Source organism: Chelonoidis abingdonii, chromosome 7 (genome assembly GCF_003597395.2).
Source record: "Chelonoidis abingdonii isolate Lonesome George chromosome 7, CheloAbing_2.0, whole genome shotgun sequence".
NCBI lineage: Eukaryota > Metazoa > Chordata > Testudines > Testudinidae > Chelonoidis > Chelonoidis abingdonii.
The window spans coordinates 43,513,029-43,540,810 of NC_133775.1; the positions used below are offsets into that span (position 1 = coordinate 43,513,029).

Here is a 27,782-nt window from a genome sequence, read left to right on the forward strand (position 1 = left end):
CTCAGCAGTTTCTCTTTTTGAAGTCTGGTCCTGAGTTTTTTGCTGCGGATGGTCACTTAAGTCTGCTATAGTGTGGCCAGGAGGTTGAAGTGCTGTCCTACAGCGTTTTTGTATATTGCCATTCCTAATATCTGTTTGTGGCGTTATCTTTCCGCAGAGACTGTCCCTTTGGCCAATGTATCAGCAGAGGGCATTGCTGGATATGATGGCATATTATACAGTGGTGACGTACAGGTGAATGAACCGGTGATGGTATGCTGATCTGGTTAGGTCCTGTGATAGTGTCGCGTGTAGCTTATGTGGGCAAGTTGCATCGAGTTTTGTTGCATGGATTGGTTCCTGAGCTATGAGTTACTATGGTGCGGTGTGCAGTTATGTGAGAATATAGTTCAGGTTGCAGGTTGCCTGTGGGCGGGACTGACCTGCCACCCAAGCCTGTGAAAGTGGGATCATGTCCAGGATGGGTTGTAGATCCCTGATGTATTGGGGGTTTTAGCTGGGACTGTATGTGATGGCCAGTGAGTCCGTTGGTTTCTTTCTTGGTGTCTGCAGTAGGAGGCTTCTGGGTACACGTCTGGCTTGTTGATCTGTTTCCTTATTTCCTCGTGTGGTATTATAGTTTTGAGAATGCTTGGTGAGATTTGAGGTGTGTTCTCTGTCTGAGGGGTTAAAGCAGATGCTGGTTGTACTCAGTGTTGGCTGTAGACAATGGATCGTGATGTGCCCGGGATGGAGGACTGGAGCATTAAGTAGGGTAGCGGCGGTAGGAGGTTTCGTTAGGTGGTGTCTAATGTGACTCTACTTATTTCATTGTGGTGTCTAGAAGTGGAGCTCCCATGTTAGATTGTGTCCATATCTATCAAAGAAACTGAAGAACCAACTGATCAGCATCTATATCAGCAACAGGAACATCAAAAAGAGCTTCTCAACTGGAGACTCTCATTAATAACCCAAACTTCCATACAACGACTTCACTAAAATAGACATGGAATCCAAATTACTCACTCACTCTCTACAAGGACAAGGATTGTAAGCTGTTCTAACTCCTACCTGCCTCACAGAGCCCACAACCGGGTACCCACAATCACTCAAGCATATCGTCCATCACAACTACACACGTCAGGCCCAGAAGAAAGTCTGTTCCTATCTGGGACTCTACTTCCTGCCTGCCACCCCACCAACACGCAAGCAAGTTCTGCAGCAATCTGGTAGCTCTACTCGCGTTCGACTCCACAAATATTCAGCAACGACTGAAGTCAGCCCTCGTACACAGGTACCCTCCCACCAACAGCACAAGAGAAGAACTCAACATGGCATCCCTGAAGGATCGAAATGACTGTCTAGATCGGCATACATGAATGCTCCCCGACGGCACGCAAGAATGTGTGGAAAACTGCTTGCTCATAACCTAAGTCCGTGAAGAACGCAATGCCCATCCCCAGCTCAGACCACCTGAATTATATCAAAAGGCTGGATACAGGAGGTGGTGTCGTCATCATCGAATCAGGTCTGACTACAAAGGAGGCCGCAGACAACTCTCCAACAACGAATTCTACAGGCACTTCCTCAGATCCACTGAGATACACAGAATACTGAACATCTACTCAGGACGTCCCTAGGCTAACAAACACCGGCACCAAATCAATACTCTTAGACTCCGACGAGGCTTATTCTATCTATCTACTCAGATCACAAACTGGAATCCTGGCGCACCATCATCTCGGTCATGTGGCACTGTAGTGCAGGACTGTGTCTGGATGTGGACTCTCTACCAACCACTCCATCAGCACTCCGCAGTATCTCGTTGACCCATGATTTCATGGGAACACATGCATGATTCACCTTCCAGAAACTCTCCACCATGTTCGAGGCTCTCTACACGAACATCCCCACAGATGGAAACAAGCTTAGAACAGTATCCCTGATGATGCCACAGCACAACTGGCTGCTTGAGCTCTGTGCTTTATCCTCACACAACAGCTATTTCAAATTTGATGACATATGTCTCCATCGTGGCACCGCTAGGCACCCCATGGCCCAATGCCTAATATTTTTATAGCGACCTGACAATGTTCCTTGGCTCTGTACATCGAATTCCCCTTCTTACCTACGCTACATTGATGCATTTATCATTCTGGACCATGGGAGGAGATCTGAGAAAAATTCACCACGCATTTCAAGCTTCACCCGTCAAGCCTAAGCTGGACCATTCGAGGTCACTAGTCTAGCACCACGATGCCATAAGTGATGGTCACATTAACCACACCTATTCGAACCTAACCTACGACCCGCTATGGCCTACTAATCCAGCTTCCATCCTGCACTATCACAGGTCATTGTTACAGCCAAGCACTGAGAGTACAGCCGATCTGCTTTTAACCCCAGACAAGACAACACTAACAAATCTCCTCCAGCTTCTCAACATAAATCCAACGGGGACAAATAGAAAACAATCAAGAGCCAGACGTGTTACCCAGAAGCTCTACTGCAAGACAAAACCAGCAGAGACAACCACAGGAGACTCCCTGGCATCAAATACATCTCCAGTAAAACCCTCCAACGTCTTCGGTATTACAACCATCTGGACATGATCCACAACTTTCACAGGCCTTGGAGTGGGGCAGGTCAGTCCCCACCAGGCAACCTGCCAACCTGAAATCTTCTACAGTAACGCACACGCGCTCATAGTAACTCTGCTCAGGACAATCACATGCAACCTCGTGCCACTCTGCACATAAGCTACAACGGCGCACATCGGACCTAACCAGTCAGCCTACAACATCACGGTCATTGTCACCTGTACGTCACCAATGTAATATACGCTCTTTGCCGCAGTGCCCCTTGCTATTTCATATGGCCAAAGAGACGTCTCTGCGGAAAAGGATAAACGACACAATATCAGATATTAGGAATGCGCAATATCCAAAACTGTAGACAGCACTATCCACCCCCCTGGCCACACTATCAGATGACCTTAAGGTGACATCGCAGCAAAAACTCAGGACAACGTCAAAGAGAAATGCTGAGCTCAGTTCATCGCAATTTTGACACCATCAGCTCAGGATTAAACAAAGACTGTGAATGGCTTGCCAACTACAAAACCAGTTTCTCCTCCCTTGGTTTTCACACCTCAACTGCTAGAACAGGGCCTCATCCTCCCTGATTGAACTAACCTCATTATCTCTAGCTTGCCTGTGTGTGTGTGTGTGTATATACACATACACACACCTGCCTCTGGAAATTTCCACTACATGCATCTGACGAAGTGGGTATTGACCCATGAAAGCTCATGCTCCAAAATGTCGGTTAGTCTATAAGGTGCCACAGGATTCTTTGCTGCTTTTACAGATCCAGACTAACACGGCTACCCCTCTGATACTTAGTTTAGATAGTGTAGTTGGCGTTTTTCATCAGTTAGCGGAGTTTGTCCATTCCTCGTGCCAAGGCATGCCTTGGTAACCAGACTTCAAGCCCTGTGCCTCCTGCAACAAGGCTGTGCCTTTGAGTGACCTGCATTCTAGCTGTCTAAAGCGCTTTGGTGAGGCTCACATCAGGGATTGCTGTCAGATCTGCAGCGAGTTTAAATCTCACATGAAGAAAGACTAGGAGGGCAGGTTAAAGTTTCTTTTGGTGAAAACGGTGTTCATACCTTCCTCTGAGCCAGGCTGGTTGGACTCAGCACCGAGCATGTTAGCTTTGATGCAGAGCGCTCCTCCCAATGTACGGGAGTCCCAGCACCATTCTCTATCCTCAATGCTGAGATAGAGATAGAAGGAGCAGCTTACAGAGGTGGGTCATTCCCCAACACCGAAGAAGTCCAAGCACAGGGAGCAGAGCGCAGTGCAACCTAAGTCAGGTTACTCTTCCTCGGCATTGCAGGTGGCGCTATTGACTCCAACCCCTTAAGCAGGGAGTGCTGAATCTGGTCCCGGATGAACCCTCTGCACTGGAGGGACAGTGTGGCATCTACAATGTTGTGGTTCCATCCACTCCAGAGGCATTCGCTGTGGCCAAAGACCCAGTGGCCTGCTTGGTACTGCCGTCACTGATGCTGGGGCCTGCGGGCAGGAGGGATCACGTAGCGCCCAGCTGCCATCCGGTACTGGGTCCGATGGTACCATCAAGAGTTAGCCCTGGTGCACGCCTCCCTGCCCCAGGAGTAATTGCCAGCACCAGTGGGAGCCTCATATCCATGGTCACTGGAAGAAGGCTCGTTTTTGGAGTCGGAAATTGGGTTGTATTCTTCTCATCCAAGGAATAGACTCTGCCACTCCTCCACGCATCCCTACCAGGCCATTGTCTCTGGCACAGGAGTACCATTGAGTACTTGGCCTAGTGGTCACTTTCCTATGCCAATGTAGTGGCCCTTTTGGATCCTGTGGAGATTCCCCCGATGCCAAGACCCCATTCAAGATGCTCTTACTCGGTTATCTCCAGGAGTAGGGTCCCAGAGCTGACTTAATGGTACCGCTGAGGGAAAAATTTCCAGCAACTGTACTCAGGGCACACATACATCTGCAGTGGAATGGACATGTGCAAAACATCTCAAAGAACAATCATTACAGAAAGTTTAATAACCATTTTACCTTTCACTTGATACATACTAAAAAAAAGTCAGAAGTTTGTATTTTGTTCCTTGATGAACTGATGTTTCATCAAACAATATTTTATTTGCTAAGGAACCTGTGTAGTGTAAAATTACTTGGATGCATGACAGCAGAGAAAAAATATTTTAAATGGTTTATTTCTGATTTATATCCCACTTTCTTAAATTATCTCCCTTGAATGCCTCAGGCCTCCTTGTGCCTTTTTCTGTGGCTTTAATGCATAGTTGCTGAGTATATCATAATATCCAAGCAAAATGTTCATTTACTATGAAGGTAGTGATAGCTAGACTTCAGTTTATAAAACTGAAGTCAAGCAGTACACATAGCTTATTTCTCAAGAATATGAAACTCCCGTACAAAGACCTGCAAACATTGTAAGCTAAAATCTTTAAAAACTTCAGTGACTGTGTGACATTCTAAGTCTTAGCACTGAGGAGCACCATATTTTCTACCCGTCAAGTTAATTGGATGTGTCAGTTAACATGAGGTGCCCGGAGAGAACCTCTTGGGATAGGATTAGTTAAGATTACCCAATGAAATGTGTTAAATCTTAAATCTTTTGTTGCTGATGGTATGACATACTGTACATAATCATTTCTTGCTTTTCCCAAACAACATTGAACACGTACACTGTGCAGTAAAATGAAAGATGGCTCTGTGTCAGAACAAATAGCAGTTCTTCAACTTCTCAAAACATAAAAGTACCGCATGTGTTATGGATATCCAGTCTGGAAAGTTGGGCCTGGGGAGAACTCCATGGTTGACATATCTTTTTTCTTCAGCATCTTTACCAGCTACCAGGCATATATTGTATTTAATTACAAAAGCTAAGAATGTCTATTATGTCACTCTGCTTAAGTTGTGGAATGTCAAAGACTAGCAGGTACAGTACAATTTTGTTAACTCATTTTACTTATGGCCTACACTACTCTGGTTCTCCTGAGAAGCAATCCAGTGGAGCATTCAAAAATACTTCGTTTCTGCTCAGGTTTTATAAAATGTTTTGTTACCTACTAACTCCTTAATCAATGTTTCATAATATAAAAATTACATTAACTGTTCTTCAGCTCAGTGTTTTGCCTAGATATCTATCTGCACTTTAGTATTTCCAATGAAATAGCTCTTGGTATTGGGGGATATTTTTAATTGCGAGTGTTAGTGATTTTGCTTTTCAAGGAAAATATTGTTTTGACATTGTATTAATTCTCATTGTACTAGAGATTTCCTTGGGTGTTAAATGTTTTCTAAGTCACTAGGATGTGAGCATATAATAAACTGTACTAGCTGCTCTGTGCAATTTCCATGCTTAAATTCTTTCACCCAGTTTAGGCAAAATGTTATCTAATGTTTTTGAGCTTTTATGGTACTGTGTACTAATTTCCTCAGATCTAGTTTTGACGTTTAATTGAGTCAGTGTCCTACCCAATAAAAACTTTAAATAATTCAGAGGCCAAAGAGTTTTCCATTTAGCCTAGAAATGCATGATGTTGCTGTTGTAGAGAATAATTAATAAAAAATAGATAACATCAGATCAAGAGTTATAAGTAATTGTCTTAGTGGTGGAAAGGAACACTAATAATGGAAAATATTTTAATTGCATTTAAAATGTTATGCTGAGAATAAGCAATTATTAGATTCTGAAAGATAGTTTTGGGGATGAAAGGCAGTATGGTATTGAGTTGCTGTTGTATCTACTTTGTAAACTAAGTTAAAGAACAATTTTTAGAAGTGATGAGTATATTTTAGTGAGTGGTTTTCCAGAATAAGACTTCAGTTTGTTAGATTTTTTTCCAAAATATGGAATTTTATTTTGGGAGTTTATTAGTATGCGACCTTTTTTTTTAATGCTTATATAAATGTCTGTACTTTTGAAAATAACATGGTTATACTACTTCAGATTGAGAATCCTGAAGTTTTTGTTTAGTTACGGGTCTGTTGAGGAACACTAGAAAATGTTCATGTGTAATTACTAACAGTTCAACCGTATTACCTGTTTATAAGATTGAATGCGCCTTATCAGAATATTAATGATAACTTAAATGCACAAGGAGGGCATTCTTGATTATTGCAGCTCTCCTAACAAAACTGCTTTGTGCCTGGCCTAGGCTCAAAATGTACTTTTATTGCAACTTGGCTTTGTACTTTATAAATTGATAGCAATGTTATATTGTAAACAGTGCAGAAAATAGCTGTAACTATTCACATTCTTGGCTCACATTAGTGAAACATCTTCCAAGTATCTGATTGCTTCTTCTGAGTAAAACAGCCTGAATTGAAATACATACTGTTGTTGTCTCACTTTGTCGGGTAGTTGGTTCACTTTCTTTGCAGTGCCATTCAGTTTCCATAGAGTTGCATTCACATTAGGAGGCCATCTAATGGCAAGTACCGTTGAAGTGAGTAGGAAAATATTGTATCTAAAACTTTAGAAAAAGTAGCTAAAGTACTTGTTCAATAGTTAATTTAAATGTTTCTCTGTTTAAAAAAAAAATCATGACATTTTGCAGGCAATTAGGCTATCTAACTTTAAAATTAAAAATATCATCTTTTTGGGACAGAACCTTAGCTAGGGAAGTCAGTATAGTTCCACTGACTAACTACTAGCATACATCAGATGAGCATATGTTAAACTGGATCCTTTTTTATTTCTTAGCTATTGTAAACCATCAATCTATTAAAATTGAAACCATCAGTTTGTTTTGTCCAAACCAAATGTCAGCTGATAATTTTGACAGCAGAATTTTTTAGCTTACCTGAATATTGAACCTTTATAACCTTTGTAAAGTATTTTAGAATCCTTAAGGTTTTATATAAGGCCAAAATATCATAAATCTCTGCAAAATCAGTCTGTATAAAAACCAACACTTAGCTCTTAACAGCACATTCTGCGTGGTAGCAATATTGACATGGATTTAAGTTTCAGTATAATCAGGATATTTTAAAAATCCTAATTCCATGTTGAACAAATCCACTTCTTCTCTTAACTTCAAATTTTTACATTTTCTAAACAAACTTAAACTTCCTAGCTCTAAAGAGGGGCTTGTTTGTTTTTTTGTTTATTTGTGCTATAGTAGTGGCAGGAAGCATAAATGAGAAGAGTGACTTTAAAGAAAAACACCCTGCCTCATCTATCGTATTCTTCTGAGAGAAATAGGATGTTTCATAGGAAAGATTTCAGTTTTGTTCTTGAATGCTGTGTGGTTTCCTTGCTGGAATGACAATGAGACACGAAAAACAAGAATAGTGTTGGGGGAGAGTGCTCTTGAATGGGCTGAATTCTGATCGCCTTTGTTTTTTCTCAGTTGTTACTAAGGCAAAAATCACATTTTACCTTAATGAAAACTTGCCTGGGTAAGACCTCAAGGTTTGGTCCTGCAGATTTCAAAAATGTAGTAGTTACTCCGACTACACCGTAGTGTGTTAGAGGGTTGGCTTGGGTTTGGTTTATCTGCCAAAACCTGACAAAATTTTTCCTAATAATTGGCTGCAGGGCCATCCTTAGGCATACACAGCTGTGTAGGGCACCTGAAAATTTGGGGCACCACTGCGTCTTACTGTCCATCCTCCCGGCTTTTCCTTCCCCTGTTCTGACCTTTCCTGCAGGCTCCCACAGCAGCCTGGTGACCCTTACTCCGGAGGGGATCTAGTAACTTAAAAGTGAAAAAGCCTTCCAGCCTGCCAGACCTATTAGCACAACACTGAAACTGTTCAAGAGCCACTCAAGCAGTAATGTATCAGAGCGGTAGCCGTGTTAGTCTGGATCTGTAAAAGCAGCAAAGAATCCTGTGGCACCTTATAGACTAACAGACATTTTGGAGCATGAGCTTTCATGGGTGAATTACTGACTTGCATTTGACGAAGTGGGTATCATCCCGAAGCTCATGCTCCAAACTCTGTAGTCTATAAGGTGCCTACCAGACTCTTTGCTGCATGAAAGTTAGTATAACAACAGTTTCAGGAGTAGCGCCCTGTTACTCTGTACTCTGCAAAAGTACAGCGATTACTTGTGGCACCTTAGAGGACAAACAAATTCATTGAGCATTAAGCTTTTGTGGCGCAGCCACTTCATCGATGCATAGACTGGAACATACAGCAAGAAGATATTTATACATACAGAGAACATGAAAAGGTGGAAGTAGCCATACCAACTGTAAGAGACCAATCAATTTGATCTATTTCCCCATGTTAAGTATCCTCTCACCTTCTATGGGTCATCTTGATTATCACTTCAAAAGTTTTTTGTTTTTTTTTCTCCTGCTGATGATAGCTCATCTCAATTGATTGGCCTCTTACAGTTGGTATGGCTACTTCCACCTTTTCATGTTCTCTGTATGTATAAATATCTTCTTGCTGTATGTTCCAGGCTATGCATCCGATGAAGTGGGCAGTAGCCCACAAAAGCTTAAGCTCAAATGAATTGGTTAGTCTCTAAGGTGCCACAAGTACTCTTGTTCTTCAAGTGGTAATGAAACCATTTAACAGGCATTTGCCAACCCCCAGATATATACTGTCAGTTTCTGAATTTACTGATTCTACAGGACCTTAGTTTAAAATTTGCTTTAAAAATATTTCATTAGTGAATTGGTGAAGATTATAAAATCACATCTCTAAAAAAATCCTTGCATAGATTTTTTTGATGGACAATCATCTTTAGCCTTAAATACTTGGATCTTCAGACAATCAGTTTTTTAAATATATCCTTCAAAAGACCACCCTTATTTAAAATATACATTTTAATTTTAATTACTGTAGTAAAAAACACTTGCTTCTAAAGTGTTCCTGTCCTTTCTGTCCATCCTTTTCTCCCATTGAAGAGAGCCCTTAAAGGGACAACACCCTTTTCCTTCCAGATAGCTGGACAGAGTTTCCTTTTCTTTATTTCTGACTATCTGATGAACTAGTTTTAAGATAATCCTCCAGAAAAATCAGTACCTAGTAAGCTATAAAATCCTCTGTTATGCGTAAAATCTTTGAAAACATATTTTTTAAAGCTGGTGAAATTTCATAAATATGTCTATTGTTATGGTGATCACACAAAGTAAATCAGTGTTCCCTTTTTTTCTAAAAGCAATGAACGTCATGAACACATTAAACCTCTGTGACCGATTAATTAAAAATAATGTCTTTGTTTCAGTGAGTTAAATATGTAGTAATCTGGGATGATTTATGAAGGTTTAAGAGTACATTTAAAATATAAAATCAGCTTAGAAATACTGATTAAGAAAATGTAAAACAGAAGAGCTGCATCATGTATTCCATAATATTTAATGTTGTATTCAGCAAGACAGCTGACTCACCCTTACTAATTTTTTGCAAATAAATCTTTGACAAACTTCACGGCATATCAAAAAACCTGTGACTGACGTTTTTTTTTATTCGCTAGTGCTTTTAATGAGGTACCTTTTGCATGTCCAGTCTTCAGCATCTGGCATGCAGTGGAAAATATGCTTCATTTTCTTTAGAAAGAAATTTTAGAAGAGGGTTGTTTTTCAAATGTCATTTGCTTCATTTTGGGTTCAGGGATTTGACTGGAAGGGAGGAGCAAGGTGGGGAAGGGAAGAAAGGAGGGAGACAGTGGGGAGGGAGCAGGGCCTGGGTGGAGTGAGGCGGGGTCTGGGATTGAGCAGGAGTGTAGTATGGGTGGGGCCACAGGCAGAAGAGGTGGGCTGGGGAGCTAGCCGCCTCAAGTGGCAGCTTCACCCACTGCCCTTGACAGCAGGTAAGAGCAAGTGGGCCCCTGCACACCGAGGGCTTGGCTACACTCACATATTACAGCGCTGCAACTTTCACGCTCAGGGGTGTGAAAAAACACCCCCCTGAGCGCTGCAAGATGCAGCGCTGTAAAGCGTCAGTGTAATCAGGGTGGCAGCGCTGGGAGCGCGGCTCCCAGTGTTGCACTCTTCACCCGTAAAGGATGTGGTTTACGTGCAGCGCTGGGAGACCTCTCTCCCAGCGCTGCTGCTCTGACCACACTCACACTTCAAAGCGCTGCCGCAGCAGCGCTTTGAAATTCCAAGTGTAGCCATACCCTTTGTCTCCTTAGGCAGGGGCCGTATTCACAGAGATGCATGCACCAGTGCCGCGCATTCTGCGGGAGGGAGAGGATACGGGGGTCTCTGCAGAGAACTGTGACGCTCTGCTGCCATGAGGTGGGCCGAGCATCTTGGTGTGTTTTGCTGCCTTGTCCCCCCCACAGCCCAGATTGCTGCCATCGAGCATAGGGACACCAGTTTAATAATACTGCATAGGTGCCCATAAATCCTAAGGATGTCCCTGATTGGCTGAGACATAGCCCAATATCCACATTTTTGGTTTTAGATATTGAGAGAGGATTTTTTTCTCCTGCTTTTGTGTAGAACATTCTGTGTTCATTACCAGCACCAGTTTTATATAATGTAATAATAGTAAACTTAATGCTTGCTTTGTGATAAGGAAACCTTGTTTCAAACAAATGTAAATAGTTTTTAATGTGTAGGTTTCTGGAATTCAGAGAAACTTCCTGTGCATAAATGTTTTCAGAATTCAGGTTCTTATGGAAAGAACTATATTGAGACTGAATGTTACCTTTTTTCCCCTCAAATTGTGCAGAATGGAAGCTTCCTGTCTGGAGCTGGCCTTGGAAGGCGAGCGATTGTGTAAAGCAGGAGATTGTCAAGCTGGCGTGTCTTTCTTTGAAGCTGCAGTTCAGGTTGGAACAGAAGATCTAAGAACTCTTAGTGCTATTTACAGTCAGCTAGGCAATGCTTATTTCTATCTGCATGAATATGCAAAAGCCCTGGAATACCACCACCATGATTTAACCCTTGCAAGGTAATTTTATATTCTTTTAGGTACATCCTCAATCTCAGTTCTGTTCTCGTGAAGATGAGCAATGGTTTGTTCAGTGAAACATTCATTGTTAATGCTCGTTAGAGACATTGATGTGCTAGTGGTGGGAGATTGGGTGGTTTTTAGTATTCTGGCAAATAATTTGGCTATCACTATGCTGGGGAGATCTAGGGTTGCCAGATTTGTGGATATGTAGGTGGCTTCCTCTTTAAATCCATCAGTTCTTCATCCTTTCCTGTTTCTAAAGCTAATGCTCCCTGGTTCTCCAAAAATTAAACTGCCATTATTATTTACTAGACATAACTCACTAGTATATATCTCTTTAAAACTAATAATGTGGTGATGTGATTAAAATATACAAAGTGTGTTCATTTCATGTGGTGTTTCTACAGCTATCTTTTAAAGATTTATTGTTTTCATTGCATAAATTGGATTATTTTTTCCAAGCCCTTCTAGTTTTTAGACTTTCATGTTTAAATTTTAAGTTTTCAGCAGTGTAATCTAAAGAAGCTGGTCCTATACAACAGTGCAAAAAAAATTATACCTCAAGTGCAGGAGGTCTGGATAATTATGTTTGACTGTTTAATTGGACATTTTTCCTCTCTCATGAAGACAAATGTTCTAATAGAGCTTAATTTAGGTTCTGGGGAAGGTGTGAACATCGTACTATTGCACCAGGTTGTGACACCTAACTATTCATTGCCAACTTTGCATAGTAAAGGTATCTAGAATTGACACATTAATTTGTATTGATTTCATCCTTGTCCCCCCAAAGACAAATTAAAGCAGACAACAGTTGTAGATTCAAGCCAGAGATTTCACATTTCCAGAAGAAAAATAGCTTCTTGCATTGACTTTTTTTTTTTCTCTTCCTTTGGAGTACTACCACAATTCGCTTTCAGGGTGCTGGGTTTTTGGTGTAACATACCAATAAGTAAGCTGCCATATGTGACTGGTGTCTGCCCGGGATGCCAACAGGAACTGAGGTACCACTGTGCCCCCCTGGCCCACAAGCCTGGGCTCCCTTTTACACTGTACTGCTGTGACAAGCTGCAAAGCCCTGTCTAGCCTGCACTTTCACCAGCATACATACACAAAAGAACACATCCAGCTGCAGTTGCAGGCAGGCAGGCTCTCTGACCAGACCCTGCATGGGAAGGCTCCAGCTGGGGTACCTACCAGCTCCTCAGGCAGACACGTCCTCTGGAGTGTAAACCCAAAATTACTCTGTTTTGTGCTGCACAGGGAGCTGTACAGCGTAAGCTCATAAAATTTGCCCCCTCCCACAGTGTGGAGAGGAATATGCAACAACCTTTCTCCCCAAGTTATGATTCTCACACCCTAGGTTAGACAAAGTAAGAACAAATTTATTAACTACAGAAGAGACATTTTAAGTGATTATAAGGGATAGCAAATAGGTGAAAGCAGATTACCTAGCAAATAAACCAAATATGCAAAATAAGTTTAATACACTAAATAGAATGGATATGAATAGCAGATTCTTACCCTAAGTGATGATACAAGCAGGCTGCAGATTCTTAAGGGGCAGGCTGCACTTGCTTACAGCTTGGAATCCCTAGGTGTTCCATTCACGGGCTAAAAATCTCTTCAGCCTAGGTCCAGCATTTCTGAAAGTTCAGTCTTTGTTTCTCAGGTGTTTCCAGGAGTCTTCTTGCGTGGGGAGTCAGTGAAGAACCTTGATGATGTCACTCCCCTGCCTTATATAGCTTTTACATATGGTGGGAGCCCTTTGTTTCAATGCTTGGTTCCCACACCAAGATAGAGTCCAACACCAGGTGATCTGATCACATGTCCCTGTAGAGTCCCAGCAGCCATCCCCCACTGTCTATGTAGAAGGTTCACAGGAAGGCTCACCAGGTGGGATATAAGCTTCTCCTAAATCCTACTGTTTCTTCCTAATGGCTCATTAACCTGAATGGGCCCTTCCCAGCCAGCCATCCAGACTGAGAGCGTTTTGCCTAGTGGGCATTGCCCAGGAATAGCTACATGTGAAATAGATACATAGTCAATATTCATAACTTTGGATACAAAAATGATACATGCATACAAATAGGTTACGATTTGCTGAATATCATTATCCTTTCTTTCCAATGATGCCACACATGCCTTATCTTGCATAAAATACATCATAATTATGATATAATTATATCCTATTAATATCACTGAAGAATATGGGGTGCAGTGTCATACCATGTACAAAGGTAGTCAATAGCCGTTCTAATAAAATTAAATGTCCCCCACACTGTTTCTGCTAAGCTGAATTCTATAATTGAACTCTGTGTATGTGCATATAATTTATTTATAAAAGTAAAATAAACATATAACCTCATAAATTGTGAACGAAATGTGCACTTTATACTAGTCTATATCTTATGAAGAGAAATACCTTCCATGTAATTCTGTTTACAGTGCATTGAACATATATCTATTGCAAATGTACAGGATTGACTGGATTGTTGTGTTTTAATTTCAGGACCATTGGAGACCAACTAGGTGAAGCTAAAGCTAGTGGTAATTTGGGAAACACTTTAAAGGTGCTTGGGAATTTTGAAGATGCTATTGTTTGTTGTCAGAGGCATCTAGATATTTCCAGAGAGCTTAATGACAAGGTAAGAATGGTGAACATTCAGTTACTGTCAATCTGGCTGTACTTTTATAGAACAATAATTATAGAAGTACTAACACATACTGATGAGCCTTTGTATAGTGGTCTTGAGTGGCTTGTCACATAACCACTTACATTATGAAGATACCTGCAAGTTTACAGGTGGAAGCACCAGAGGCCCAGGCACAATTGCTTTGTTGGGATGCTCTGGGGGTGTAACTCTCCAAAATGATCACAGCTCCCCATTAATAGTTGAGAAACTTGCTTTCTCTGGCTGATCGTTCTTCTAATTGGTGCTGCACATGATTTCGGAATCTTTCCAACAGATTGATATTGTGTTCTAGGTTGGAGAAGCAAGAGCACTTTATAATCTTGGAAATGTGTATCACTCCAAAGGGAAAAATGTAGCCTATGCTGGGACTCATGATCCAGGGGAACTTCCAGATGAAGTAAAGGCTGCATTACAAAAAGCTGCAGATTATTATGAGTAAGTAACGATTTCAAAAGGCTGTGACTGAAAAGAGAAAAATCAGTAGCTCAAGCAGCATATAAATAGTTTAAAATATTAGGAAACCTTCAGTGTTGTGAACTAAAGTATAGAATAGCACCAGTTAATGGTACCGGCAGCAATATGTTGGCATTTGGGATAAGTTAATAAAGCATGAAAGGAGTAAGAGTCATACCTGGGCATTTTTTTTAGGGTGGCTTTGATTTCATTCCTTCTGTATGCTTCTCTGTAATACCACACAATTCTTATTTATCTCTACCTGTTATAAATTTTAGAGGGGCAGCCATGTTAGTCTGTATCAGCAAAAACAACGAGGAGTCCTTGTGGCACCTTAGAGATTAACAAATTTATTTGGGTATAAGCTTTCGTGGGATATAACCCACTTCATCAGATGCATGGAGTGGAAAATACCGTAGGCAGGTACAAATATACAGCAGATGAAAAGATGGGAGTTGCCTTACCAAGTTGGGGGTCAGTGCTAATGAGGCCAATTCAATTAGGTTGGATGTAGCCCATTCCAAACCGTTGACAAGAAGAGGTGAATATCAACAGAGGGAAAATTACTTTTTGAAGTGTTAACAAGCCTTTTGGTGATATTCACCCCTTCTTGTCAACCGTTGGGAATGGGCTACATTCACCCTAATTGAATTGGCCACGTTAGTACTGACCCCTCGCTTGGTAAGGCAACTCCTGTATATTTATACCTGCTTACTGTATTTTCCAGTCCATGCATCTGATTAAGTGGGTTATATCCCACAAAAGCTTATTCCCAAATAAATTTGTTAGTCTCTAAGGTGCCACAATGACTCTTCATTGTTTTTACCTATTATAAGTGATTCCAACATCTTGGGACCCTGCCATCTGCTCAGGTCCCAGGTCAAGAGATGGAAAGGTAAGACCTGTGCATCAGGTCAACATTTGGTCTTTTTCCTTAAGTAACCTCTGTCCACTTCGTTCTGGAAATGCCACAACTGTCACAGGAGAATGGATTTATTTTGAGATGTACTTTGAGACTGGCTAGCAGGTTCTGAGCAGATGATCTTCCCCTGTTCCAAGAGCTGAGCACACCAGCCTGCAGAGGATAAAACAGAGTCTAGTATCTGCTGGTATCGGACTGGATAATGCTTAGTGCTACGTCAAGGCCACTAAGTCAGGCAGTAAAGGGAAAATAATGTCTTCCTTTGTAGTAATGGGAAGACCAATTATTTTATGGCTTATAGTTTCCTATGAACAACCTATTAGGTCTCTCTCTCTTTTTTTTTTTTTTTTTTTTCCCCCCCCCCTCCCAATCAGGAAAAACTTGACAATAGTGACAGAGTTGGGTGATAGAGCAGCCCAGGGACGTGCGTATGGAAATCTGGGGAATACACATTACCTTCTAGGCAACTTCAGGAATGCTGTTATAGCCCATGAACAGGTACAAGACTGTACTTCTATGGAATTTTGTTTGCTTTAGAACAACACTTTTTAGCTGCTGATTGATCCTTTGTATGCATGTATTGTCTCTGTAGGCTTTTTAAATGCTAACTTACCATACTTCATTGATACTTAATAGTACAGACTCAAGTGCTTATATAGTCTTTTCAAGAGTTGTTTGCCTGAAGAGCAATCAAATGTTGATAAAGCCCTATAAATGTTTTCTTGGAGATAAATTTGTGAAGTGCAATGACTGAGTACATCAGTAAGATTCTGTGTTTTTAAGCGTCTCCTAATTGCAAAAGAATTTGGTGATAGAGCTGCTGAAAGAAGAGCATACAGCAATCTTGGAAATGCCTACATATTCCTGGGCGAATTTGAAACAGCTTCTGAATACTACAAGTTAGTTAATTTATTTCTTATATATAAACTTAGTACCAAACCTTTTTTACATAATCAAAATAGGCAAGTCTTTACCTCTGTTAGTAATAATAATGCTTAGCATTTGATATATTGCTTTATAATCATCCTTACAACACAGACTGGGAGAGAATTAATTATGTAGTGCTTAACAGAATTTTTAAATTAATTTTCTAGTCATTTGACTGTTCAGCCTTTCCTAAAGTCTGGATTTTTGTATTATGTCTTCTCTACCTTTTCTAGTAAGAGGGAATATTTAAAGAGGCCCTTCTCCATAGTACAGGTTATTGCCTTCTGTTGACATGCTTTTACTAGCTTTCTCCTGTATCCTAAGCATGTTGCCTTGATACCCACCAAATTCTAGGATGATGATCCACAGACTTTAAGTACTTGTATTGAGATTGGTAGTGCATTAGGAAATAACTGAAACATGCCAAAGGCAGTTTTGCATAGTGGGTTTTATATACTTAGACTTTGGCCAGGTCTACACTGCGACTTTAAATCGGTTTAATGGCCGATATACCGATTTAACGCTGTACCCGTTCACACGACGTCGTCATTAATATCGAGTTAAACGGCTCCTTAAATCGATTTCGGAACTCCTCCCAGACGAGAGGAGTAGCGCTAAATTCGATAGTGATAACTCGGATTAGGGTTCGTGTGGACGGAAATCGACGTTATTGGCCTCCGGGCGGCATCCCAGAGTGCAGCACTGACCGCTCTGGACAGCAATCTGAACTCGGATGCAGCGGGCAGGTAAACAGGAAAAGCCCCGCGAACTTTTGAATTACATTTCCTGCTTGCCCAGCGTGGAGCTCTGATCAGCACGGCTGGCGATGCAGTCTGAAATCGAAAAAGAGCTCCAGCATAGACCGTACGGGAGATACTAGGTCTGATCGCTGTATGGGGAGACAAATCTGTTGTATCCAGCTCCGTTACAGAACACGAAACGCCAAAGCGTTTGAATAAAAAACTGCAGGATACACAGCGCTGCGTGACAAGCGTAACGGGAAGCCAGAGACTCAAATGGACGCTCATGAAGGGAGGGAGGGGGTACTGAGGACTCCAGCTATCCCACAGTCCACAGCAGTCTCTGAAAATTATTTGCATTCTTGGCTGAGCTCCCAATGTCTGTAGGTTCAAACACAGTGTCTGGCGTGGTTCAGGGAACAGCTCCTCAGTTTATTTCCCCCCACCACCACGTGAAAAAAAAAAGGGAAAGATTGCTGTGCTATGGCGTTTGCTCAATGCACTCCGCGAAAAAGGCGCCAAAGGGTTGTCTGCTGCCTTCACAAAGGGAGGGGTGAGGCTGTACCCAGCACCACCCGGGGCAGTGTTTTCTGCCCCATCAGGCACTGTGCTCTCAACACGGAAGTGGGAACTATGGGATAGCTGAGGAACAGCTACCCACAGTGCACCGCTCCTGAAATCGATGGTAGCTTTGGACCATGGACGCAAACAATCGATTTCGTGATCCCACTGTGGACGCGCTAAACCGATTTTCTTAGATCTGTTTGTAATATCGGTTTAAGCTAATTCGAAATAATCGTGCAGTGTAGACGTACCCTTTATTCAGGAACATCCCTTCTTTATCTCCTAATCTTCTGCAAAGCAAGGTAAATATAGTTGCTGTGCAGGGTTCAGTAAAATTAAACTAAAATACCTGCATTCGATACATTAGGTACAAGAGCTACATATGAGTTCAGATTTCAGCTGTGAAGCCCAGGACTCTTCATGTTTTCAAAAGGGAGAGGAACTGACCTGAACATTAGTCAAACATCAGAGGGGTAGCCGTGTTAGTCTGGATCTGTAAAAAGCGACAAGAGTCCTGTGGCACCTTTATAGACTAACAGACGTATTGGAGAATAAGCTTTCGTGGGTGAATACTCACTTCGTCAGAGGCATGTGACGAAGTGGGTATTCACCCACAAAAGCTATTCTCCAATACATCTGTTAGTCTAGTCTATAAGGTACCACAGGACTTTGTCACTTTTTAGTGGTCAAAGAGTTAGAATCAGCAATCAAGTCTGCCTTGATAGCTACAGAAGTATCTTTTAACACTGCCTACTCCTATTGATTAAACATTTGCTGTGTTTGTTATTTTCTAAAGTTGGCATCATACTTTGTGTAAACTGCACTCTGAATATTTTTTATACAGTGAAGAAAACCAGCATAAATAATGCAGTAATGAAGCAGCTGGCTGAAGTTAGAATATGCAGTTTAAGGGCCCAGTTCTCCTCCCATTGAAATCAATTGAACTTTTTTTTTTTTCCATTTTAAGGTTAGACATAAATAGGAAGGGGAAAAATTGTAATTATTCTTTTGTGGGATGATTATTTGCAAAACGAGGTTGAATTTTACCATTTTACCCAGGCAACTGTATTGATTTCAGTGGAGTTGCACAGGTATAGATTGAGAACACTATAGGAAGAATTCTGATTTTGTGAGGCTAATAATTCATTCTTTTAGAAAGACACTACAACTGGCTCGACAGCTTAAAGATAGAGCTGTGGAAGCACAGGCTTGTTACAGTCTTGGAAATACATACACTTTGCTCCAAGACTATGAAAAAGCAATTGACTATCATCTGAAGCACCTTACAATCGCTCAGGAACTGAATGATAGGTAAGTCCTTTGGAGCCAATATTGTATATTTAACTTAGAGGGATAATAGGATTGACCCTTCGTCTCCTGTAATTGTTCTGTATATGGAACTTGCATTGAAATCAGTATGAGTTCCCAGCATGGATTGGCTATAGGATTACACTCTTCATAGGAAAAAGTGGTAGTCTTAAAGGTATCACATTAATGAATCCTGAGGTGAAAGATAGGCTTTGTGCAGTTGTATTGAGATGAAAAGTAGCCCATGACTTATGGAATCACTGATACTGTTAGACTGACTTCCATCTCTGTCAGTTTTTTGGTTAGCTGTTAAGGGAAGAGACAGCAGCTCTCAATCTTTACTTTGAAACAAATGATTGCTGTAATTTTGCAGCCTTCTCATATCAATAGATGGTCTTTTGTGCCTTCACTGGGGAGGAATGAAGTGGAAAGGAAAGGACAAGTCCACTAAAATGATATAGTTTTTAAATGCAGGTAATTTCTAAGCCCTGTATTTTAATATTCAGGGCAACTAAAATTGCTTTGTAATTTTTAAATGTTATGCTTATTGATTTGTAGAGAAAGACAACTGTTAAGAATGGGCCAGAATATGCAATTCAAGCAAAAAATGCTTATGAACTGGGTTATAAAATGTAGTCCCTATGTATTTTTAAACTCTTGGGTCCTTTGTATCATTATCAGCATCATGTCATTTGAATCATAATGTTCACAAGACTGAAAGATGATGATTTGTCCGTTCTGTAAAAATCAAAGATCTCACCTTCACAAAATTCCTAATTTAAGTAGTAAGTGTTATAAATGAATGCTGAATAGATTGTTTAAATACTTGGTTAAATGTCTTTCATTACTGCCTATAATGTACTTAATATTTTGATGCTTGAAATGGGAGTTTTCTTAGTTTTCCTAGGCCCAGCAACAGATTCTGTCCCAGAAGCTACAGCATGAAATTCTGACCACCTGGGATTACAGCTGAATATTTGCTTAAATTGTGTTACAGAATTGGTGAAGGAAGAGCATGCTGGAGTTTAGGAAATGCATACACAGCACTAGGAAATCATGACCAAGCTATGCATTTTGCAGAAAAGCATTTAGAAATTTCAAGAGAGGTATGACTTGCGCATTCTTATGTTTTGGCTGTTGGCTTTTCCTCTTGAAGATCTTTCTAACGTCACACATCCAGACTGCATGACACATTGTGTTTGGAGGAAGAAAATAAAAAATCTGTATCGAAGTAGTGTCATTTGGGCCGGGTTAGTTTACAGTGGCCCCAGTAAATCTGTGTGAAGAGGAGAAATAGTTGGAATGAAAAGTTGTGGCTTTGTGCATGTTTGCACCTAATGCATTAATAAAAGGATTCAGGAAGAGTCTTTCTGTATGGAAGTGTCACCACTGCAGTGGTGTCAAGGCCATAGACACAAAGTAATCATGTAATATTCTTGGAAAGCAAAAGGTACAGTATTTGTACATTTTTTCTTAAATATCAACAAAATTTGGCAAAAATAGCAACATATAAGTTGTCAGCAGACTAATTCTTCACTTTCTATTTTCCATCACCTTGTGAAATGTTGTTCACTTTCTCTGGTGCATCAGTCAGCTTTGCCTAAATGCACACCAGATTTTAAGATGTTGAAGAGAAACTTTAAATCCATAAGCAGCATGTCTCATTTTGCAATCGTGGGCTGAGATGTATATATGTATACCACAATTGCAAAATGAGAGCATGCATATGCACATATATTTATATCTATATACACACATGCTTGCTGTGTGTTTGATTTTGATTCATGGGATAGGTGCTCAGAGCATGCGATTGATACCAGTAGTTACATTTTTAGAAATCTGAGGAAATAAATAATAACCAAATAAATATATTCAAATGCTCTTGGTTGCAGGTAGGAGATAGAAGCGGAGAATTAACAGCTAGACTTAACCTCTCAGATCTTCAAATGGTGCTTGGTCTAAGCTACAGCACAAACAACTCCATGATGTCAGAAATCCATGCTGTAGATAATAGTTTGAATGGTAAGTGCTTCTTTCCAGCATATTTTTTTAGCTGAAGTTGAGAGGAAAAAATGATTGCTCCTTTGTGTTCAGAGGCTTTTGCATTTGTGTTTCTCACGCTCCTATCTCCCTTCTTCCCCCAAAATTTGCTTGTTCCATTTGGAATATTGAGCCTTTCTGTTTTGATAAAGGGACATCTTTATGTTTGGAAGACTTGCATCATGGTATCAGACAGGTCTGCAACACAGGCTGTCCCTCTCCAGAAGTTGAATGGTCTAAATCTGAATGTTCCCCAACCACTTCATTTAAGGGGAGAAGAAAGGCTGATGTTGCTATGCAGATCTTCCAAAAAATGTCAGTCCTCTAACAAAAGAGGGAAGTTTGAGGACCTGACTTTTTTCCAAATTAGAGGAAAAATGCTTAAGACAATCCCATTTTTTAAAAAATAAAGAAGTAAAGCCACATTTATATGCATCTTAATAGAGCTGGAAAGAATGCAAAGTTCGATTTTTGCTTTATAGTCTATTGTTTGCATTTTGTCTTTGTGGCTACATATTTGTAACAGCTTTTTTTTTTTTTTTTTTTAAGAAAAAAAAATCTGAGATAAGACTGATTTTATGCACCAGATTACAGGTTTTGCCTTGCCTCCTTTCTCCATAGCATTCTTACTGGCATTGGGGAGCTTACAACAAAAATCGTGGGCTCTTCTGATGTTCCTCTCTCTAAGCTCCCTAATCAAACCTTTCTCTCCCTGCTTCCCATCCACAGTTGTGTAGCCTCTTCAAAACTCAGCTGATCTTCTGTGACTTTGTAGTGTAATGCCAATTATTTTTAGTAAGTGTGTGGTATTTTGATGCCAGAGCATAGCATTCCTGGATCAAAGAATCTTATTGCAAGGAGACAGTCTATATTTGTGTTTTAAGGTAATTAGCCTTAAACTCTGAAGTACAAAACCAAGTGTTTTCAGCCTGGGTACTTTACAGACGTTTACTCTATGCTAATATTTTTACTACATCATTTTGGAACTATAAAATTACCACATCTTAAACCTTAGATGGTATATACCACAACATAGCTTTGAAATGTAGAAAATCCATCCTTCCTCTTCATAGGCAACCAACTTATTTAGTCTTATTTCATCTCTTCCCAAAGGTGCAAGATCCAGAGTAGGCCGCCGTCACAGTATGGAAAACATGGAACTTATGAAATTAACACCTGAAAAGGTTGGCACTTCCTTTCTTTTTTTTCTGTTCTGAGTAGTAGAATTGCAGTAATGTTTCATACCTTTCAGTGCACCAGTGGTATGAAATGCCTAACGTGGATCATTCTAAATAAATTCTTCATTCAAATTATAGGAGCATGAGTTTTAGGGCAAGATAATCAGCAATTGTATATGCTAACCACTTTAGAAGTGGGCTAGTAAAATCTTGATCAATGAAAGGAAGTGTCAAGCAAATACAAACCTAGAGAAGCCAGAGACATGTTCAATAACTAGTTGTGGCAAAGAGCATTCATGATCAAAAGCACAATAGTAGCAAAGTCAGTCCTATGAAATGGTTTACTGGAGGATGTTTTCTCAAGAATGTAGAATTTATTTTCTGCAGTACACATCAGAAGTGTGTAGGGGGTGTGTATTTTCCCTAAGAGCTTCAGTTTATCTGGGTAGTCAAGAAGTGATTCAGAATAAAATGAAAGGGAAGCTGTCCATAGATCTTAGAGCAAACATTCCTCGGTTATGAAACAATTTCATATTTTTATTTATATATCACATTTTTATAGTGTGTTTTGTTTGAGGCTCTCAGAACATTTTTGCAAACAATTAATCCTTTCAACATCCATGTTAAGTAGATATATTTTAGAAATCTAAAAGCTGAGGCACTGGAATATTCACTGCAAGGTCACACAGGAAGTCTGTCAGAGCTGGGAATAGAACAGAGGTCTCCTGACTAGTAGTGATGTACCTTAACCTCAAGGCAAGAGTTATGTAAAATGAACCTGTTTGCCTCACGAGCCAAGTCGACAATTTTGTATAAATCCATGTTTCCCAAAAGATTTTAATAGGAGGTTGGAACTTCTTCTTCAACCTCCATCCTGGGACACTATTGATCCCCATCTCCTCCAATAGTTCAAACCTGTTCACTAGTTTTGCAGATAAGAGAGTTAAATCTCTTCCAGAACCGACATATTGGGAGCTGATGGTGCTGAAGTTTTAAGTCACTTCTTGTTCTCTGAGCCCCTGCTGGGACTGATATATAAGATCCTAAGTTTCACCTCCAGCCTGCGTCTCCCACAATGTACTGCTGAACATTCAGCTAGTTCCAGCTTAAGTTTTTTATCCTCTACCACTCTGATCACTTAAACTGTTGCTTAGGTGATACCTTTTAAAAATATGGGTCCTGTATGTGACAGTATAGTTTGGGGTACTGTGTAATGAGTTTTCCAAGATGCCTTTATAAGAAACCAAAACTAAATATCATAGCATAGCTGTAACAAAGGATTTCGTTTGAAATTTTACACTTATAAACTCAAGACGAGGAGTTTAATTGAGGGATGAGGTTCCAAAGGCATAATGGGGGGGAAAGCCCAGCTTCAGAGCCTGCTTTTAGGAGTTTAGATAAGGCCGAAAGCAGAGGATCTGAAAGATCTTAAGATATGGCTAGAATATCCAACATGAAGAGACTGTACAAATAAGAAGGCGTTAGTGACAGCCAATGAATGGCTTTGTCAGAACAAGAATATTTGTTTAGTCTTTATAAGGTTCTAATGCAGCTGTACGTAATTATGTCAAGAGGGCAAAAAATACTGGCATGCTGACCTCTGAGTAGGAATCTGCCTTATAGCGTTACCCAAACTTAGGTCCCTGATATCCTTCTGTTTTGGCAGCCACTTCTGCTTTCAGAGCCATGCTGCTACTGTTGTCTGGCATATATGTAACAAGGGAGAAGTCTGATTTTAAAATTCAGCTGCACAGCTTCCCTATGAAAAAGCTCTAAAAGGCTCCTGTGTCATCACAACGTACAGTCAACCTGTGGAACTCTGCCAGAGAGTGTTGTGAAGGCCAAGACTATAATAGGGTTAGAAAAAAACAAAACTGAATAAGTTCATGGAGGATAGATCCATCAATGTCTATTAGCCAGGATGGACAGGGATGCAAAACCATGTGTTGAGTTGTCCCCTAGCCTCTGTTTGCCAGAAGCAGGGAGTGGGCAACACAGGATGGATCACTTAATGATTACCTTTTCTATTCACTCCCTCTGAAGCACCTGGCATTGGCCATGTTGGAAGGCAGGACACAGGGCTAGATGGACCATTGGTCTGACCCAGTATGGCCATTCTTATGTTCCTTTATGTTAAGGGATTTGACTTTCTGAGGAAAAGACAAGTTTACTTAAAAGATGCTCTAGCATTTTTATTTACAGCTTAAGTTACAGTTCTAAATTTCACAGACAATACTGAAAGATTTTAATTCTATTACTCTCTCTGAATGGAATGTTCTTTCTTTCATTCACTGACATTGAGCTCACTTCCTATTGTATATTAGCGATAACAGAGGACTCCATAGTCACAGGTCAGGTGATGTAATCTAACAGTTAAATTTTGTTCATCCATCTACTGAAAAGGAAACACATAACCTAGAGATTCTTCACTAATGGGAAGTGAAGCTAGTTAGATGATAGGCAGCAGCATTTGTAAAGAAGGCTTCTTTCATCTGACTCTTGTTTTCTTAGATTCAGAACTGGAACAGTGACATTCTTGCTAAACAGAAACCCTTGGTTGCCAAACCTTCAGCAAAGCTGCACTTTGTAAATCGACTAAAAGGCAAAAAGTACAAAAATGGCACATCCTCCAAAGTTCTGCAGGATGCTAGTAATTCTATTGATCATCGACTTCTAAGCTCTCAGAGGGTATGTTTGGAGAACTAAAGCCTAAACTGGTTTAATTGTTTGCTTGGTGAAAATTTCTAAGTTACAAATGAGTGCTCGTTTCTGGAGTTGTTAATTTCAGTTCTTATTGTTCACTTGATCAAAAAAAAGTGATTCAAGTATAGTAACTCCGCGCTTAACGTTGTAATTATGTTCCTGAAAAATGCTACTTTAAGCAAAACGATGTTAAGCGAATCCAATTTCCCCATAAAGATTAATGTAAATAGGGGAGATTAGGTTCCAGGGAATTTTTTTCCCCAGACAAGACTCCTATCTCACACACACACAAACAGTTTAATACTGTACACAGCAATGATAATTGTGAAGTTTGGTTGAGGTGGTGGGAAGAGGGTGGGATATTTCCCAGGGGAATGCCTTGCTGCTAAATGATGAACTAGCTCTCGGCTGAGCCCTCAACGGTTAACACATTGTTAATGTAGCCTCATACTCTACAAGGCAGCATGAATGCAGGGAGGAGACACAGCATGATGAGAGAGACAGAGACTCGCACAGTGTGTGTGTGTGTGTGTGAGAGACAGACACACACACACTGTGTGTGAGACGCGCATTGTCCCTTTAGGCACGCTGAGCCCACTGTAAGTACATTGCCTTTTTAAGTAGATTAGCAAGTTGAGACAGCAGCTGCCAGCAAGCGCTCTCCGTGTCCATCCGTCCCTGGAGATGAGGTACGGGACAGGGGAGAAGAGGGGGACACCCTGACATAGCACCCCTTTTCTCCCACCCCCACCCTGCACAGCAAGCAGGAGGCTCCTGGGAGCAGCTCCAAGGCAGAGGGTGGGAGCAGCAACGAAACAACTTTAACCAGATGATGTTCAGTGAGGAGTTACTGTACAGAACTAGCTTTGTCATATATATGTTTAATTTCATGTTGAATTGGAAAGAAGTGAATTAAAAAAAAATTAAGTTAACTTGATCAAGGTCAGAGGAGAGAATCTCATTGTGATATTAAGAACTAGAGCAGCAACTGGAAACATGTCTCTGGCTTATACCTGGCAGCTTTATTTTCCTGGTGACTACTAACTCCGCTATATAATGCTCACGTTTCAATTGTTTTAAAAGATCTTCCACAACTGGCTTGTTTTGTTGACTTGATCACCTTCCATTGTAACATTGTGTTTAAACAATATCCAAATATCAAACATGACCGGATTAAACTGCCACGGCTTCTGCATTACAGTTCAATAGGGGACAATTGTAACCTAACGTTTCCCTGGCTCTCTTGCCTATCTTTTCAGAAAAACAGTCCTGATATGACTGGAGATGAAGGGTTCTTTGACTTGCTGAGCCGGTTTCAAAGCAACAGGATGGATGATCAGAGATGCTGTTTCCAGGAGAAGAGCAGAATGACAGCTGCAGCAGCATCCTCCACCCCACCTAAAACAATGAGAAAATGTACATTTTTTTGATTGTTTGAAAAAATCTACCCAAATCACATGCCTCTGTCTTGGGTTGATGTCAGTCTTTTAAACTGTTCTAACACACAAGATTTACTGTTCCAAGGCAGATTTCCAGACTAACGTGTTCGCTTTCTCCTTCCACCTTCAGCCTTTTCTACTTCCATGGTCTCACCGCACACTGATGAATTTTTAGATCTACTTGCAAGCTCACAGAGCCGCCGCCTAGATGATCAACGAGCCAGCTTTAGCAATTTACCTGGGCTTCGTCTCAATCAGCACAACAGTCAGTCAGTCCTTGGCCATCTAATGGCCAGCAACAACAGAGAATCAGATGATGACTTCTTTGATATCTTAATAAAATGTCAAGTAAGTCAGTAAGAATGGTATGTGGAAAAAATGCTGCTCAGTTACATGGGATGGGGCTATTACATTACACTGAAGGTCAAAAGAACTGGGTGTCCATGTAATTTGCCCCCACAAGGCCTCATTTACCGCATCTCAAAAATGGGGATAATGCCTGTATCTGTAGAGCACTTGGAAATTTAATATATGAAAAGCATTCTAAAAGTGCTAGGTGCTGTAATATTTCCAGCGTTGAATAAAACCTCACTGAATTTTCTCTCCATGTTCTTAACTTATGTCACTGCAATCTTTACACTCAACATCAGTAAGACTCTGAATTTAGAGCCTAATATTTCTAATATCAAATCTGTGAATGAAACTTCCTATTGAATCTTTCAGAATATACTGAAATGATGAGTACATCAAGGTTCTTTGACTGCTTGCTCATGTCATTTCCATGGTAGGTGTGTGTGCGCAACATGAACACTTGCTGGATGTTTTTTCCTTAGTGGTAGCTGTAGGGGCTGGCGCAGTTGCCCCCTGGAGCCTGTGCTTATGTGCCAGTATAAGGGGCGATGCTAGCCCCCCTGCTCTCTGTTCCTTCCCCCGGCACCATTCACCGTTTTCAGTGCCAAGGAAGGGGCACAAGAAACTGGACACCAAAAGAGGGTGCTCCCCAGTGCTAAAGAGGGATAGGTAGGGAGTGATTGACAAGGTGATACCTGTGCTGGGCCTCTTCTCCTCCTCCTCCTCCTCCTCCTCAGAGCTGCAGTCTGTGGCGGTGACTCCACCCAGGGCAAGAAGCCCAGTCCAGGACTCAACACGACTCCTGGCAGCAGTCAGGGCACCCTACACCTGTGAGCCCCATTGACACCGGAAACATTGCAGGCAGCAAGGGATCTAATGTCCCCTCTGGTGCTGCCCATGCCCTGAGATCCCCAACTGGCTTCCTCACGAGTTGTTGACGGTGACCCCCACTAGAGAAAGACCCTCCATGTGCCCACCTCAATGGTCTCTGATATGCCACTGGACTCCAACTTCACAGCACTGATCCCCACTTCGTGACACACA

General features: G+C 40.9%; 1 protein-coding gene across 9 annotated transcripts in view; it reads left to right on the forward strand.

Annotated features, from left to right (window-relative positions):
* The window catches only part of GPSM2 (G protein signaling modulator 2), a 58,519-nt gene that overhangs the window by 26,377 nt on the left and 4,360 nt on the right, over positions 1–27,782 (forward strand). For 6 of the 9 annotated variants that reach the window (XM_032803738.2, XM_075067845.1, XM_075067844.1 and 3 more), the window contains 12 exons: positions 11,196–11,417; positions 13,930–14,065; positions 14,406–14,548; positions 15,863–15,986; positions 16,272–16,387; positions 18,875–19,030; positions 20,025–20,133; positions 20,920–21,049; positions 22,181–22,251; positions 24,757–24,933; positions 26,208–26,364; positions 26,518–26,735. In XM_032803738.2, coding sequence (XP_032659629.1) covers positions 11,196–11,417; positions 13,930–14,065; positions 14,406–14,548; positions 15,863–15,986; positions 16,272–16,387; positions 18,875–19,030; positions 20,025–20,133; positions 20,920–21,049; positions 22,181–22,251; positions 24,757–24,933; positions 26,208–26,364; positions 26,518–26,735 — 1,759 coding nt within the window. Of the gene's footprint in view, positions 1–11,195; positions 11,418–13,929; positions 14,066–14,405; positions 14,549–15,862; positions 15,987–16,271; positions 16,388–18,874; positions 19,031–20,024; positions 20,134–20,919; positions 21,050–22,180; positions 22,252–24,756; positions 24,934–26,207; positions 26,365–26,517; positions 26,736–27,110; positions 27,172–27,782 lie in introns of all 9 variants that reach the window. The other 3 variants (XM_075067847.1, XM_075067849.1, XM_075067848.1) reach the window with 2 other exon arrangements.